The sequence below is a fragment of the Botrytis byssoidea genome (genome assembly GCF_014898295.1).
Source record: "Botrytis byssoidea strain MUCL 94 chromosome Unknown BBYS_029, whole genome shotgun sequence".
Classification (NCBI taxonomy): Eukaryota; Fungi; Ascomycota; class Leotiomycetes; order Helotiales; family Sclerotiniaceae; genus Botrytis; species Botrytis byssoidea.
Window position 1 is genome coordinate 266,266 of NW_024065870.1, and position 16,924 is coordinate 283,189.

General features: G+C 42.5%; 4 protein-coding genes across 4 annotated transcripts; all 4 read left to right on the top strand.

Annotated features, from left to right (window-relative positions):
- Positions 1-7,322: 7,322 nt before the first annotated feature.
- EAE97_010654 (uncharacterized protein) lies at positions 7,323-8,261 on the top strand (the record flags this gene model as incomplete). Its single annotated transcript, XM_038881169.1, has 1 exon — positions 7,323-8,261. The coding sequence occupies one exon, from the start codon at positions 7,323-7,325 to the stop codon at positions 8,259-8,261; it is 939 nt and encodes a 312-aa protein (XP_038728030.1).
- A 1,848-nt stretch (positions 8,262-10,109) lies between these two features.
- EAE97_010655 (uncharacterized protein) lies at positions 10,110-12,924 on the top strand. The gene is made up of 2 exons (XM_038881170.1): positions 10,110-10,859; positions 10,961-12,924. The coding sequence occupies exons 1-2, from the start codon at positions 10,714-10,716 to the stop codon at positions 12,492-12,494; spliced, it is 1,680 nt and encodes a 559-aa protein (XP_038728031.1). The 5' UTR covers positions 10,110-10,713; the 3' UTR covers positions 12,495-12,924.
- Positions 12,925-13,451: 527 nt separating this feature from the next.
- EAE97_010656 (uncharacterized protein) lies at positions 13,452-14,383 on the top strand (the record flags this gene model as incomplete). Its single annotated transcript, XM_038881171.1, has 3 exons — positions 13,452-13,724; positions 13,807-14,064; positions 14,126-14,383. 3 exons carry the CDS (start codon positions 13,452-13,454, stop codon positions 14,381-14,383), a joined length of 789 nt encoding a protein of 262 aa, XP_038728032.1.
- Positions 14,384-14,945: 562 nt separating this feature from the next.
- On the top strand, positions 14,946-16,494 carry EAE97_010657 (uncharacterized protein; the record flags this gene model as incomplete). The annotated part of the gene is made up of 4 exons (XM_038881172.1): positions 14,946-15,106; positions 15,156-15,734; positions 15,786-16,181; positions 16,233-16,494. 4 exons carry the CDS (start codon positions 14,946-14,948, stop codon positions 16,492-16,494), a joined length of 1,398 nt encoding a protein of 465 aa, XP_038728033.1.
- Positions 16,495-16,924: the final 430 nt, after the last annotated feature.

A 16,924-nucleotide genomic window follows, 5' to 3' on the forward strand; every position in this document is an offset into this window, starting at 1 on the left:
GTCTCTAGGACATCACACGAGTGTATGGTGGTAAGAACTGGGCTATACAGTGATAGAATATATGTTTAAGCGATACTCTTGAAAAAGTACCGTCTCACTGTCCAGCAATCTCACATAATAGTTGAGACTACATAAGAAGGTCTTCAATCCCATTTATCAATGCTGACCCCCATATATGATCACATCGTATCCATCTCAGCACCTAAGAAATTTTCTTCTGTGAATAATCTGTTTTGGCATCAAGGGGATCGTGGCCAGAGGATATTCATTTACCCTCAACCCTTGGAAAGTTTAAGGACACGATCCACTTGTTAGCGTTTGTTCTTTGAGTTGATCGTTTTAAACTTTATGGTTCATGCTGCTCTTGTTCCCTCCGCCTTGATACTTCTGCCACGCTACTTTTTTTGACACAAATACCTGTGGTCTATAGTGAAAGATCATGTAATTATTTCTTTCTGAGCTGAGATAGCGGTTGGTATATTACAAGATGTATATAACTGCGCGTCTTTTCGGGGAGGCCAGCATTGGCAGTGCTCTTGATAAAGCTGTTGGATTCCAGGCGTCGTCAGACACGCAATATAATAAGTTATGCGCCTGCTCATGAGGATTTAAAGTGCCATTGCTACTTCCATATTATAATATGCAATATGCAGCTCATACAGGTACACTCGAATTATTGTCGATTTTAAAATTACCGAAAGCTCAAGAACTGGCCAATCTCTAAGCTAAGAGTTATCAGAAGTACTATATGATCATTCTCATACGATAAAACTGAAAGACAACTTACTTTCATACTCCATAGGTTCTATAATACAATCTAGCCGTTTTAGGCTATATTCTAGTCATTTTGTATTATGTTTTGTTGGAGAATGATTGATTCTGTAGGAGGAGGGCGAATTCTAGTCTGAAATAACTAGATTCTGCAATAGGAGGATAGTTTCCATAGTCATATTATTGTTTTCCCCTTGAATTTTCATATTTTTGTTTTAATATTGATTATTATAGGTTAGAATCTTTATATAATCTTAGGAGTAGAAAATTAAATGAAGTATGATTGCTACAGTAAAAGAGTATTTGCATGATGTTTGATGGCATAAAAGCTTTGTCGATAACGCATATAATACAATGTAATATTAGAAATCATGCTGAAGTTAGTAATTTCAAAGGCACTCAGACACGAATACAATGAAGTACTGCAATTACTGATGGACTTAAGTAATACTAAGAGTCTTTGAATACTTAGATATACAGTGAGCTTGCCTCAGTCTCACAATTTCATGTGGAACCCAGTTCCTTCTCAGCCCTTTACTCTGAAACTTGGTCGCTGGATCAGGTCGTGGATCCGAAAAATTACCGAGAGATAGACTGGGAATAAATTACTGACTTTCTCGGAAGGGGATTGATAGTAGTTGAGTTAGTGGGGAAGTAAAGTAGTTCTTTCATCAAGTTGAATACAAACGTTAGTCGTAGGAGATGGGATTACAGTTAGCAATGGTTTGACATGAGCGATGGCAATTGTATGAGTTTTTAATATCGATTGAGGCTATAAAAAAGGGGCAATGACGTAGTGAGTTGGAAAGAGGTAAAATTGTGGTGGGGGGGCCGGGGGGGGTTGAAACCTCCTTATAGCAATTTAAATGGTCAACATGACACGAGAACTTCAAAAGTTGGAGGATCTTGCCTGGACTATGGGCTCGGGCTTCGTCATAGACCAAGTATTCATCTGAAGTTTTTATTGTGGGGTTTCCCGTCCGAGCCGTACTGGCTTGTTCGTTACTGTTTGTACTTGAATTGATTTGTGTTTCTTTAAAACTTCATTATAGTATCTTATACGATGTGAATACACTCGCTCGCCATCATGTCTGTGGGGCTGAAACTAATTATTCTAGTTTTCGGATGAATAAAACTAAGCAAACGATTTAAATAGGGTTCGCAGAAAGCAGAAGAAAGTTCCAAGGCCTGAATAGTTGAGCCCTATCTGGTAAATGGAGCAGTGCATTACACTCTTATCTTTCCGGAGTTTTGTGGCCTACTCCACAAAACCTGCCAACTTAATCTCAAACTTAATCTGAGCCCACTCTGTGTACCCTCGGCTACCTCGGTTGAAAGCGTGTATTCTTCCAAGCCTGAAATATCCTCCAAAACTTGGAGGAAAATATGCTTTGCTAATTCTCTCAGTCATACACCTTCTCGACGAACATACCTTATACCAAACGAAAAAGATAATGCTAAAAGTGACTCGGACTTAAGCTGGGCTAGCCGGGTCTGATAAAATAATCTTCCGAGTCTCTAACGCTGGATCTTACAGCGAAATTCTCATTTTTTGTGTTATGATTATATCAATCAGCGGATATTTAGAGCTCTGAATGTCTCTGAACCCCTAATCCCTGTGGGCCCAAAAATTAAACTTTTCTATTAGTGCTGTTCGAGTTTTGCGAGTGAATAAATTGAACTTACAGACACTAGGGATTAATATGACAGGTGAGAATTTAGTGACATCAGGGCCTTGCCGCGATTGTAATGACGTGAATCACTTCTCCCAACCCTACAAGCTGAACACCAAGATCTGCAATCTCGAAATCGCATAAGAACCAGGCTGTCTCCCAGCAATGCCTTGTTGATTACAGTTATACCTCAGTCTGTACTTTGTCTATCTATTGGAACTCATGCTAGCCACACACTAGCGCTATGATACTAAATAGCTTAATCGACCCCGTACTCTTTCCTTCACATCACGGCTTCATTTTTCGATCGACTAAACCATACGGCGTTCTCTGAGTAATCCTTCGAAACTTCTCGAGAAAGGTGCAGCCAAACTGGATCCGAAAAACACGACATACAATTATATATGATGGAAAATGGGAGATCAAAATTACGCAAATCTGAGGGGTGGATATATCGTCTTAGACTGGTTTTTCTTTCCCAACCGAGCCTACCCTGATATCATTCGACCACGCTCAAATCAACCGCACTTTATCATATTAAACCGACAGCTAAGTCACTCACTGAACCACTTACGGAGTCGCCCATCGAAGCGTCCACGATCAAGTTCCATGCTCTTCTCAACATGCCAAAGAAGACTCTGCTAGTCATCATCGATTCGTTACCGCTTCAATCGACTGCCGCGTTATCTATTTCTTGTCAACTTATCTGCATGATTTTACGGCCTCAGCATCTCACAAACTTGAACCCCTCTCGAAGAATATGGAGGGAGTACCTCCCCGGATAAGAACGTGAAAGATTCTCGACACAGGCCCGCCAATTTACACCATACGTTATTATTATAATAAGTTGCGCACAATGAAATCAGCTGGCAGTATTTTCAGGTTATTTGTTTAGGTGGTCATCAAAATTTCCACACGTATTGGAGCTAGGTATGTTCAAATCGGTACTTTCCAAAAGAGACATGAAACTTTACTTTCAGGGCTGGGAGCTATTACCATCAAATATTCTATTCAGCGACATTTAAACTCGACTACATTATACTTGTTGCACTCAAAAAAACTCGCGATGAACGAGTAAAAATAAAATCACCAAGACACCTTACCGCTTCGCGAACGAAGAACACATTCGATTCCAGAGGGTAGACTCCATTCAAAATCCGCTAGCATTGGCTAGGCCGAGGAAACATGCGCTTATATCTGGTTTTCGTCGTGCTCGAGTAAGGTTACTCGAGAACGCCCACTCTTTTGCCGTAACATTGTCCATAACGTCCACCAATGGAACAGGCTTGGAACACATTCGCAAAATGCAAATTCTGCATGAAAAAACTTGAAATCAGCAATTTGAATATATAGAAGGATGGAAAGGCTTTTTATTACAAGAAAGCAGGATTCAGGGCGAACTCAATGACCTCTAGATCGAAACTGAGCCGGAGTTACCACGAAAGCAGTATCTCGTTACAACCATAAACCAAATGAACACGATGGGGAATCGACAAGTATAGTGTTGAAGAAGGCCGTTATTGAAATTACGATCTTGATGCTCACATAACTGAGGGTTGTGCCATACTCCTACAGTCCGATTCGATTGCTTGGCTATGAAGTTACACACTGCAGCCAGTCTTTATTATCAAATATGCCTACTCGACTTTGTCTAAACAGTTTAATGTTCCACTCCTCGATCTACAGATTCTATAACAACGTACTCGAGTCTTGAATAATCCAACATACACTACGATCAAAAAAGCAAAGCCATACAGTTGAAGTGATAACAATAACCGTTATATCCAATCTTATTGACGATATAATTCACTCTTCGGATGAAAGTCAGGTTACGATTGATAATCACCTGCAACTACATTAATAACACAACATTCAAGGGGGCCATGGAATGAAGGTTTCAGTGTAAGACGAGAGTTCACCTTGTGATCAGAGTGCTTGAAGGCTTGCTCTTCTCAACCCTAAGAAGTGAATAACACTAAGCAGCAACGAGTGGAACAACCTGTGGATACTATCTCATTAAATACTAGATTACCTTTATAAGGCTATATTATTAATCACAGTAGATTACCAAATACATAAATATTACTAAATCGAGTCCACAAATATAGATCTACAAAACTTAGAAATAGAGCTTAGATCAGCATATATAAAAGAGGTATTTCTCTGCACTATATAAACCTACAAAATTAACGCTAAATTACTACACCAATCCTATTTTGGCAATAAATCAAAATATCGATTCGAACGGACGCTCAGAAAGAGAGAGAAAGCATGGTAAGAGTATTAGGTGTCTTAGATAATTAAAGCGATTGATATAGTCAACTCCATTGTATATAGCATTTAATAAAACACCTAATCCACTTTTGCAGCCCTTATTCTACGTGTTTTCTGAGAAGCATTGAAGGATTCAATGCCTCGATATACCACAGATCTAAGAAGTCCCCAAAGAATGGCCAGGGAAGCCACAATGAAATAAGAAACTTTATGTCTCAATCCTCGCTAGACACACCGCAAAATGTTTGCTGTCATTAATTTGTCATTAATTTGAATGTAGGAAATCCACGGTGAACAAAACATGAGAAGAGATGATAACAGTGAGATACAAACCACCTGTTGATGACGAATGATATCGCAGTTATGTCGTATCAACTGTATCTTTGAATCTTAAAAGAAACCGTCCAATTATCAAGATAGGCTGGGCTGAGTAGAGAGGCAAGTAAGCTCTTTTCATTGCAGGCCTAAGTAAGAAGTATCAGATTGGCTACCTAATTTTGTATCTCAAGATTTCTCCGGTCTTCAACGAAAAGAGCCCCTCTAATTATCAGGAATGAGAGCCCATTGGTCATTCAAATAAGATCCCTGATGACAACCCTTTGAAACCACAAGGAGGACGATACGATACTGAACAAATTCCATACGCTAAGACTTGTTGGTAGAATATGTCGAAGGGATGGACTTTCTATTCGTAGAGGCGCAAGAGGTGAAAATATGTCTGTGAAAGAAATGACCTATCACAGGATATAGCGGAAGCATGGGGTTGGAAAGGAGGCTATTCGGAATAATTGACCTCAATGAGGTCTAAGAATTTGTAATTTCCAAGAAGCTTTCTATTTAGGGCTTGAGCCAATTCTTATTAAGCTTGGCTCCCCTGTTAGTGTACTGCCTATAAAACATTAAGTTCGACAGCATCTGCACTTTCTCGGTTTACAAGCAGTCGCTGTTTGCCACGCGCCAAAATAATATGCCTCCTGACCAACATAAAGAATACCACTGGCTACAGTACTCTAAAGCATTCTATCATAGAAGCCTCACTCTCCAAGAACTTCAACCCTTATTCTCAAACCATACAATATTGAAATACATAGTCAGGACTTAGTTAGCGCAAGAAATCCCACTGAGGGGTATGATTTCGAGGTTTTAGTAATAAAACCATGACATTAAACAGCTAAGACCCCAGTGGAAAGTGCAAAAACGAGGTGGTGAACATGAAAGCGAGTAAGATCAAATGGCGGAGATGATCATCCACTCATTGATACGGAATTGTAGCACAGAAGCGGATTTTGGACGGAGGAAAGATGCATCGCGGGGTGCGAGCACATGGAGACCTAGATCAAGATAATTCTTTTCTCCATTCTCAAGTCGTTGCGAAAGTTTGTCTGCTTCACTACCATCCAACACACGTACTGGCCTTTCCAAGATTCCAACTCAATGTCTGACGGAACAAAACAAAATTTTGCGGCTGGTTGCTTCCACAAAATAGGAGGATGAGATGATTCAATACCACAGTACCAAAACTCCATTATCATCCCAATCGATTTCGGAAAAGAACTTACAAACTTGTGGTTAGGAAAGAAAACGGGTGGATGAGTGTTGTAATGAAAAATGAGTCTTCGGACATAAGCTTCTCGTACCCAGCTCATGAAGTTTGTAGAACACCTTGAATATGGGAAATCGAGCGAGATGGAAAAGTGTCATTGAAAGATAGTGACAATGAATGAGACAATGGAAACAATATGAAAGAGAAAAAAAGATTTGGCGCGCAATAACAATAAGAGAGGACCAATAGGAAGTTAGCTACACACAGTTATCTATGAGGTTGTAGTATGCAGTGTGTAAGGCATTTGGGTTGTTAAAACTTTTTGATCAGACCTTATTGCCTTCCATTGTTGTGTTAAACTTCAATAGCTACCGACTATACATACCTGAAGGATTGGGTGAAGTGAAAAGTTACAGCGTGAAAGAAATAATGAAATCATGCTTGAAAATACAGGTGCGTTGCTTTGCTTCAATTAGATGCAGGCTTCGATAACATAGAAATCTCCAGTGCTATGAGATGAAGAAGAGAAAATTGGAATATTTGTAATGCAGTTTCTCTAGTAGTCGTCACAATAAGATCAGGATAACAAAGATATAAACCGTGGAACGATTGGCTCTTTGGATAAGATCATGAAATATTGCCAAGAAGCTTCATGTTCACACAATGAGTTCGGCTGGTGAACGGACGGAGATGCTTGATTCATCAAAGCACCTTTGCCTAGGCAGGGGTGTTGTTTGCATTGTCAAGTTAAAGAGTTGCTTGTCAAAAGCTATCAGCGCCAAGCGTCTACCCGCCCGTATCACCGGTGTGCGCCAGCAGAATAAAATCGCAAGAATCATCAAGGAAATATTATAGCATGGGTAGAATAAACTCGATATGTTGCCGACAGCATATTCACTGGTCAAAGGTGCATTGAGGCTGCCTTTCGGTGCAATTGCTTGGTTCTACCGCATAATGATTCATTGATATCTCGCTTTTGACGCTGTGTAATACTTATATACGCGCGTGCTGCCTCTTCCACCATTCTTAATTCGTCAGCCTTTCTCTTCTGTAACCCAAGAATGGAGAACGAAAATCAAGCTTCCAACGTACAACTTCAGGGTTCTGAGCATGAAGAACTTATTGGAGAACGGTCCGAAGAGAAATCTCCAATCACCGAGGTCTGCGAAATTAGTGCTTCTGGAACTTCAGGAAGTGTAACTCCTGAAGTTAAAACTCCAGAGGAAGATCTTTCTGACATTGACGCGCGGTCGGACGAAAACTCACCATGCAAAGAAACCTACGGCAGCGAGGTCACTCAGCATACTCCAGGTAGAGATTCTGCAGAAAACAAACCTCAGGAAAATGACCTTCCCAATTCGCCCCATCTTGACTTGCAGCTTTCCACCACATATCTCCCCGATGAAGTACTTTCCGAGCCCGAAGTTCCTGGTGATTCCCTTGAGGTCGAGATCACTCAACTTCTGAGCCCCTCACCTGAGCCTATCGAAATTGACATTCCGGAACGATCCGACTGTTCATCCGAGGTACCCCGGCTACCCGAGTCGCCCAATAACGAACCTCAAGATCACAGTGGATCCGATGCAGACAACGAGTGTTCCGACGAAGAGCCCATTAGAGCCCTGGGAGATTGGCAACTTCGCAAGTTAGCAGAGAACGCGCTTGAAATTGCTCTAGATGTCTCTACTCCCAAAGCACTAGTGCCATCGATAAGCGACCCAAACATATGCAAACCCCGAACTCCGCTCCCCGAGCGCGTGTGGCGCCCATCCTCGACTGATGCCACGCGAGCAAACAAACCAAAATGCCCACCATGCGAACGAAAGAAAAAGAGATTTGATTGCTTGGGAAGTCCTCCTTGTAACGAGTGTAGCAAGAGGAATATGACGGCCGAGCAGTGCTCTACGTTTGCGTTTGTAAGACGACGAGGGAAGAAGAGGTTGCAAGATGATGATGGTATGGTTGCACAAAAGGGTGGAAAAAAAGGCAAGAGGAGATGAATATCATGCCCCGGAGTTTCTTCTCGAAGAAAAACAGAGCTGGGAATGGAGCTGATAAATTTGGTAGCAGTGGCTGAAATTGGTAGATGTTAAGGATCAATATGGTTTATTGATGTCATGCTTAACGGAGAGACGAACATTAATTGGTGGATAATTTGTAACCCCGTTTCAATATGAAAGCCTTGTTATGCTTCTTCAGAATGCGAATGTCTTGCCTATCATGTCTTTGACAAATGCGAGGTGGTTGCGGTCTGCGAAAGTAGGGCCGAGCAACAAAAAAACATGCTTAGTGGATTATAAAGCGAGTGTGTGAGGTATATTGGAGATCAAAATCATAAGATCAAGTCTGTCAATTCGTTATTGAAAAGGCCCGATGGTATTTGTGCAACATGCAGAGTAGTAGTAGTACAAGTACATGCAGCAGTATATTGAACAGACAAAAGTGCTGAATTTCATGTTTGCCGATTATCAACAGATTTCGATTGGTTCTTGAAGAATGAATGCATATCTCGAAAAATTGTGCAGCAAACACTGCATGTAGACTTTGTGCCTCGAATTCAACCAATTGTGCTACTGTATCGCAAGATAACGAATGAGCCTGAATAATGTAATTTAGATCCCGAGGATGTGGTTCACCAATTCGAATTTCAGGGCTTCTATATCCCTTGAAGCTCATGATATTCATGTGGATATTTGGAATACCAATATGCATCATGCATGGCATCCTTAGAATACTCGCAGTCCGCTCTGAGATATGCACAAGCGAGGGGCGTTTACTTCTAGAAGCTCACATTGCATGACCTTGCCTGTGTGTATAATCATTTCATCGTCCACTAGACCAAAAGAGATTATGTAGTGTCGCAAATTCAGCCGTAGTCAAAAATCTTGGGTCAAGATTTTCTGGCATGTTGAGTGAGATTGTACCACTCATCAAGCACATTTAGGCGCTCCATGAGAATGGAAGCGAGTTTCAAACCCAGTCATATCTCTTAGTAAAGAGTATACAAAGACGCCTGTAGATCTTCTACAGATTGCAGACATCATAAATTGAGTCTCTGCATGGTTTTCCAAGCATTGCTCCTTCCGATTGAGACTTTCCCATTGGACCCTTTGTGAACCGAATTTTTGTGACGTGAGGAAAAGCTTCACCGTATTATCCAAATTAAAGCTTCATCGTTTCCTTGGTCGATCTGTTATATGTCGCGGTAAAGTGATGATGACAATTGCTATGAAGAAATCGATGACGGGTAAGGCTGATTTTGGCGAGGACTTCCACGGTTCCCGGTCTTGATAGAACGCAGGAACAAATGAAGTTTCCTGGAGTCTCTTTGAGAAAATCACACGAGGTGCATATTACTGAAGATGAGAGGAGGTAGGCTCCACTGAAGTGTGGCGTCCCATGGGATAGACAAGATCTCAGCTTTCTGTGGGGGATTGTGGTATTCCAAATGGGCTCGACGGTAAGCTTTAAAGAACCTTGTTTTGGCTCAAGCCACATGATGTCTAAAACAGGCATTATTCGCGAATATTCTTGTTTTGAAAGTATCACGCTTTTCAGATTCATCATACGATTTGGGGATTTTTGATGTTCCGGCTCTTCGGTTAGGTTCTCCGTGAGAAAGTGACTTAATAAGCGCTAGTTCCTGTATAAGAGGGGCGGCACCGGGTCGTAGCCAATGAATGTTTATCTTTTGATCCACCCTCCTTCCTCACTCGCCGATTCGCATAACAATACATTGAACAAGCCAAGCTTAGAGCTCTATGAAAGCTTTTAAAGAGGCACATTCTCACGTGTTGGATCCTGTCTATTTTCCACTTCCTGGATACAAGTCTTGGCACGCCCACACAAAACCTTGCCCGTGGCATCTGTCATTGGTCATTTAGTGGCGTAAACCCTTGTTATGCCATGTCCTGATTCGATAGTCAGTTCGCCGTTTTCTTCAGTTTGAGAGAGGGGTATAGAGCTGCAAGCTGCACTGAAAAACGAGGGGATTGACCACTAAGGTATATAAATGCTTGCTAAGTGTGACTGGAAGCTTGCTGATACATGCCGCATAATATAACGAATCTGGGTGTCGGTAAACTTCTTATACCGTTCACCTTCATTTACCCTTGACCAGAAGCCTGCGCATTGTCCCGCTAATGTAAATTGCCCATGAAAACAATAAAACCGTGTCTGTTGTTGGCCGAGTCACCAGTCCAAGACGAGGTTTCCCTTGTCGTTACTCTCGTGAATAATAACGGACCGACTCCTATCAATAACTACGAGAATTTCTAGCTCATTCAAAAGACTCCAAGAAACAAACCCCTTTGAACTTTGAAGCAAATAGCACAAAGAGTGGAAGGAAGAATTACAATACTACCCACACAAAACCTGGCGAAACCCCGACGAGTATTCTTCCGGCTGTCGGTAAATTAATGCGGCAATTGTACAGGCTTCACGACAAAAGCAATGTCACTGAGGCTTCCATACCCAAACGTGTATAAATTTCTCAATAATTTTTCTGCCCCTGATCAAGGTTCTCCAGAACAAACATCGAGAAGTCAAGGACTCAGAAAAAGCGGTCCGAGATCGAAGACGGGTTGTTCAACATGCAAGTAAGTCGAGTCAGAGTTGCGGATCCACTCCATTGGGATTTCTCCACCAGGGAATCTTTATCGGACAGTCATCAGATCCGTAACTGACTAATACATTGTAGACAGCGACGTGTTAAATGCGACGAAACCAAACCACAATGTATTAGGTGTCAAAACCTCGGTCGCGAGTGTGGTGGATACGCTCCAGAGCAGATCGAAGATGTCTCCAAACAAAATGGAAACGCTCTTGTACCTATCCATCCACGACCGATGTCTGTGATGTCGTACACCCCCTCGGTCGCTATACATGGTGATCAACTCGAACGGCGGTATTTTCAAAGATTTTGTGACAAGACAGCAGCCGAGATCTGTGGTTCTTTTGATCCTACCTTTTGGACAGAGAAGGTTCCTCAACTCTGTCACCAAGATGCGCCCATAAGATATGCAACTATTGCCTTGGGAGCTTTGGCGAAGTCTCTGGAGGTCACCTCTTCTCCAACTCGACTATCACTTTCAGGATTTCCCCAAATTGATCATCATCACCTAGATGAACACCACCGTTTCGCACTAAGGGAATATAGTAGAGCCATTGCTTCGTTAAGGATAATACTTTCCGATGGTAGAAGACATTTGAGAACATCTCTTACAGCGTGCGTACTATTTATGACGTTTGAGTCTCTTCAAGGAAGCTACGAAGGTGCTTTGACCCATCTCAGAGGCGGTTCTCGATTGTTAGCTGATTGGAGGATTGCTCGAAGAGGGGGAAGTTCTCGATTGTCGCACGATTCATTGTCCGAGATCCAGGATAGTCTAGTCGACGATTTGGGCCGGCTATTTGCTCGTCTTGATGTTCAAGGGCTTTTCATTCCACCACCATACCCTGTTCCAAATCTTCTTCAAGATGACATGGACATTCCAGACGAATTTGATAGCGTCCAAGAAGCTCGAGAAGTATGGGATTTTCTGATGGCCGCTATTGGTCAATTCCATACAAAGTATCTGATTAAGTCGCAAACTGAGCCAGAGCAATTATCTACGCCATATTGGAACAGACTTCATAACCACTACACCACACAGCTACTTCGATGGCGAAAAGCTTTCCAATCCGTCCATGCTGAAGAAGCACACACTGGAAGTATTTCTGCCGATGCGACACATATGGTGAGCATCTATTATAACATCGCCACGATACTTGTTGCATCAAGTGTTCCACATACAGAGATGCTATATGACGAATACAACCATCTCTTTGCGGAGATTATATGCAAAGCTCAGGTTCTACTTTCTAGTCCGGATGACCCGAGTAACACATCTCGCTTCACTCTCGATATGGGAACAATCCTCCCTCTCGTCATCACTGCAGTAAAATGTCGTGATCGACGAATTAGGCGTCAGGCCATAGCGCTGCTTTGGTCTAAAGCGAGGCGAGAAGGGCTTTGCTTTGACACCATTAGCGTAGCAAGGATCTGCGCATGGATTTCGAGTATTGAGGGAGAAGGTATTCAGGAAGATGACCAACCAATCCCAGAATCATACAGATGGGCGATTTCATACTTACATTTGAACTCTGAGGAGCGATGGTTGGCGGTACAATTGACGCTAAAACAAGGTGATAATGGAAACCCACGGTACAGAGAAACAACATTTTCTTGGTAAGTGATGGACCATAGGAGTTAATTTCGAGGCGTAACGAGGACCTACATGATTTTGGAAATGGCGTACGAAAAGGTACAATGACACGGAATTCATTGATGTTACTAGACATCCTTCCAAATTGATGGAATTTTCATCTCTTTACTCTGATGAATCATGATGTGGGAAGCAGCAAAACGGAACTGTCCGACCCAATTTTTCTGATATGGCAAGGCGAAATGGAGTGAATGATTGGACTTGGTAACCTCATTTCCTTGAATGGTAATATCGGTATCTGGCAAATTATGGAATTGGAACTCAGTATGATGCTATGGAGTTTAAGTCTGGTTCGTACGAGGTGGCAAATATGAGGTAGCAATACTCAAGTTTGACTGTGTATATTATTGTGTAGTCTGATATCGAGCAAAACTATTCATTTCCAGCTTTTTAAGCCTTCAAAAGAGACCAATTCTCGAACTGACGAGTTTCCGTTGGGCATTATGCATGTAGATAACTGCATGTTCGAAAGCAGATACTTGCGATAGACGAATCGATTGGCCGATCTCTGTCGACCACAAGAGGGTAAATAAGTGGTAGAAAGACCAGACGACGTCAATTGATGGAGGAATTCACATCAAGGTGAATGAGTGAGAAAACATGTATACATATAATAGAAGGTTACATTCAACAAACACTAGATGATATGCAGAAACACACCTCCACTTGAAGGAAGGAAAGTGAACAGTACACGTGATTGCCCCTCTAAAGAAATGCCTGATCCTTACAAGTGCTTTTAATCAGGCATTCATAAACTTTTCTCATCAGTGCGCTAATCTGCTTTTGGGTGACTAAATAATTGCTTAAGCGAAAAATATCCCACACTTCCAAATTCTAATCAATAATTTCGAAGTTCTTGATCTCCTAATCGTTCAACGCCCACCGACTTGCCAACCACCACCTAACGATCAATTCGATATCAATATGGCTGACGCACCAAGAGGCGGCTCACGAGGAGGTTTCGGCGACAGAGGCCGTGGAGGAGATCGCGGACGCGGACGTGGACGTGGACGTGGTCGCGGACGTGGAGGAAACAAGGACGAGGCAAAGGAATGGCAACCAGTTACCAAGCTTGGCCGTCTCGTGAAGGATGGAAAGATCAACTCCATGGAGGAGATCTACCTCCACTCTTTGCCAATCAAGGAGTACCAAATTGTTGATTTCTTCTTGCCAAAGTTGAAGGATGAGGTCATGAAGGTATGCGAAATTTACAAAAATCGCCTTTATGCGATTATGGAAATTTGGCAAATACAGATACTGATGTGAATTTTGTGTACAGATCAAGCCTGTCCAGAAACAAACCCGTGCCGGTCAACGTACCAGATTCAAGGCCATCGTTGTCATCGGTGACTCTGAGGGACACGTCGGTCTCGGTATCAAGACCTCCAAGGAAGTCGCAACTGCCATCCGTGCTGCTATTATCATCGCCAAGTTGTCCGTTGTCCCGATTAGAAGAGGTTACTGGGGTACCAACTTGGGTACTCCTCACTCCCTCCCAACCAAGGAGAGTGGAAAGTGCGGATCCGTCTCTGTCAGAGTAAGTAACATCTTGAAAATACTATGATTGATTTATTTGCTGATTTTTCTCTCTTCTCCAGCTTATCCCAGCTCCTCGTGGTACCGGTCTTGTCGCTTCCCCAGCTGTCAAGCGTCTCCTTCAACTCGCAGGTGTTGAAGATGCATACACCTCCTCCTCCGGTTCGACCAAGACCCTTGAGAACACCTTGAAGGCTACTTTCGTCGCTGCTGCCAACACATACGGATACTTGACTCCTAACTTATGGAAGGAGACCAAGCTCATCAGAAGTCCTTTGGAGGAATTCGGTGATTCTCTCCGTGCCGGCAAGCGTTACTAGGTGTGTAGTGGGCTTGTGAAAATAATTCTTTAGTTTATGCAAATGGGTTTATATGGGGTTAAAAGCTAGGGTCTATAGCTATGTCTCAATGAACTGATTGCCTTCATTTTGATTGAATTGCTACTGTGATTGATTTTTTTCCTATGATTTGAAGTATGGAAGTAAGGCGCAAAAAAAACCGAAGGATTTCGATTAGGAAGACCGGAATGGCAGGTAGGAAGGATCCTTTGGAGCAAATGCTGATAGGGAAGGAGTTCCTTGACAATTATGGAAATAGAAGCATCACTAGTCTGCAACTGAGGAAAGAACCATTCAGAATCCCGCCAACAATAAGAAAAGCCGTCTTATCTCTCTTCTCTTCTCTTGTTTTCTTCTCTTTCTCTTCAAACTTCTTCAATACAACTTTCGCTCGATGCAATTTTGGTAAATTTTGGTCCTCGTCTCTGTAACCTTCACTTCTGCACATACATTGATGCAATTTTGGTCTTTGATACAGCCATAACTCCGTTTTACTTGCTTCAAGCATTTTCACGTTCTTTCCAAAATCTTTTTCGCTGAAATCATGCCTTCACGTCGGTTCGGGCGTCCTGCCATGGTCGTTGCTACACTTATTGCCTTTTCGGTTCTCATACTTGTATTCATTGGAGAGGGGTTAAAAGCATTTGTCCGCAAGGATGGTGTTAGCTTGGGGAAAAGAGATTTCACTTTCGGTCTTGATTGGCAGTAGGTGTCAACCAGTCATTCTTTTGCTCGAGCTGACGTTGCTTCATAGAACAACAATCTCTACGCCATCCACTGCTAGAAGTGAGATTTCAGCATTGAATGAATACGAGCCTGCCTCTTTGAACACTCCAACATCTCTCATCATCGACCACATACAATCACAAAAGCAAGCCATGGAGGAAGGATCTACCACTGTCTCTGCCATTCTTGCTCAAGGGACAAACACAGTCTCATTTGCTCTTCAAGGAAGATCTGATATGGTGTCCGTTATTCTAGCCAATATCAACAGCTTGGTGACACATCCTACTGGCGTTAGCAACACTGTTCGTGATGCTACAGGACTACTTGCCATTGCCATGGCAAAGTCAAGACCAAGTATCTCGAGCACATCAGTCCAACTAGCCTCAACTCCTACTGATCTTCACTCATTGGCCGCTTTTGAATTGTCGAAAAAAGCAGCAGCATACAATGCCCACCACGATTCTCATGGCGAGTCTTGTGATTGTGCAGCATGTGTCTCTGCTCCGGCAGCTTCTATTTCAATAACAACAGCTCCTCCTCTACCAACGCATGAGTTGATTGCTAGAGCTTTCGTGGCTAGAGCCGAAACTGTCACCGTTACTATCTCGTATGTAGATACATTCATACAATTCATTTTTCTCATCTAACATTCTCATAGAGTATGCTCAGACTCGGCATCAAAGCCTCCGAACTCGACTGGATCGGGTAATCAAAGTCCACCACCGGCATCAGGTCCAAATAACTCCGCACCAGCTCCAGAAAGTTCAAACTCCACGGCATCGGGACCGAAGAATCCCTTGCCTGCATCTAACTCAACATCCTCGGGACCCAAGAACCCTGTGCCTGGCTCAGAGAACTCGAATACAACGTCTCCTTCTAGACCAAACCCCCCTTTCACTAATAGCACCAATTCAGGAGCTGGTAATGGGGGAGCTGCTGCTGGATCTGCTGGATCTGCTGGATCTGCTGGATCAGGTGCTAGTGCTGGTGGCGCCGCTTCTGCATCCGGAGCAGTGGCTAGTGCTGCTTCTCTATTCTCAGGAAACACTTCTCAGTAAGTCGTCCATATATTCTCTCATTACTATAAAGACTAACGTGTCATCAGACCAACGGGTAATGCCCAATCAAGTAACAAAGGGAGCAAACCTCCAACCACGAGCAAATCTACACCGGCCGAAAACACTTCTCCTGCAACATCTACAAGTATCAGTCCGCCGATTGCTAGCCAAGCATCGGCTGCATCAACTGGTATCGATAACAGTATCTTCGCCCTTATCACACCTGCTGTTTCGAATATTGTTTATGTCATCTCGACTATTGGTCCTATTGCCATCATGGTTGTTATGGGTCAGATATGGCTTCTGTGATTTCAGCTGTGCCAATAACATGGAATGGAACTAATATGTTATTTCATCACTTGTATCACATAAATTAATCAGTACATCATGGATGACTTGCATTTATAGTGGTGTTAACCACAGATTATTCCGATTATGATGGATGATGGACGAATTTTTGGAACAGAATACATGGAAGTTTATAATTAATAATTCATAGTTAATAGATGAATAGAAGGTTGGGAATTCTTAATAGATATTGTGTATCCATTTTCATCGTGATCGGATCTTGGGTTACGAGCGATGAGAAGTGAATGGCGGAGATATTAGTGTCGTGATGTGATTTTATTTTATGTGTGAGATATCAAGTATAGGTATCTCGTTTGAAAAGGAATCGAGGAATCGACTGTAAAATTCATACTCAAGATAAAAGTTTTGTAACACATCGACCACAGTGTTC

Coding starts and splice junctions, on each gene's coding strand:
- EAE97_010655 (XM_038881170.1), top strand. CDS start 10,714: ATGTCACTGAGGCTTCCATACCCAAACGTGTATAAATTTCTCAATAAT. Junction 10,860..10,960: donor ACGGGTTGTTCAACATGCAA/GTAAGTCGAGTC, acceptor AATACATTGTAG/ACAGCGACGTGTTAAATGCG.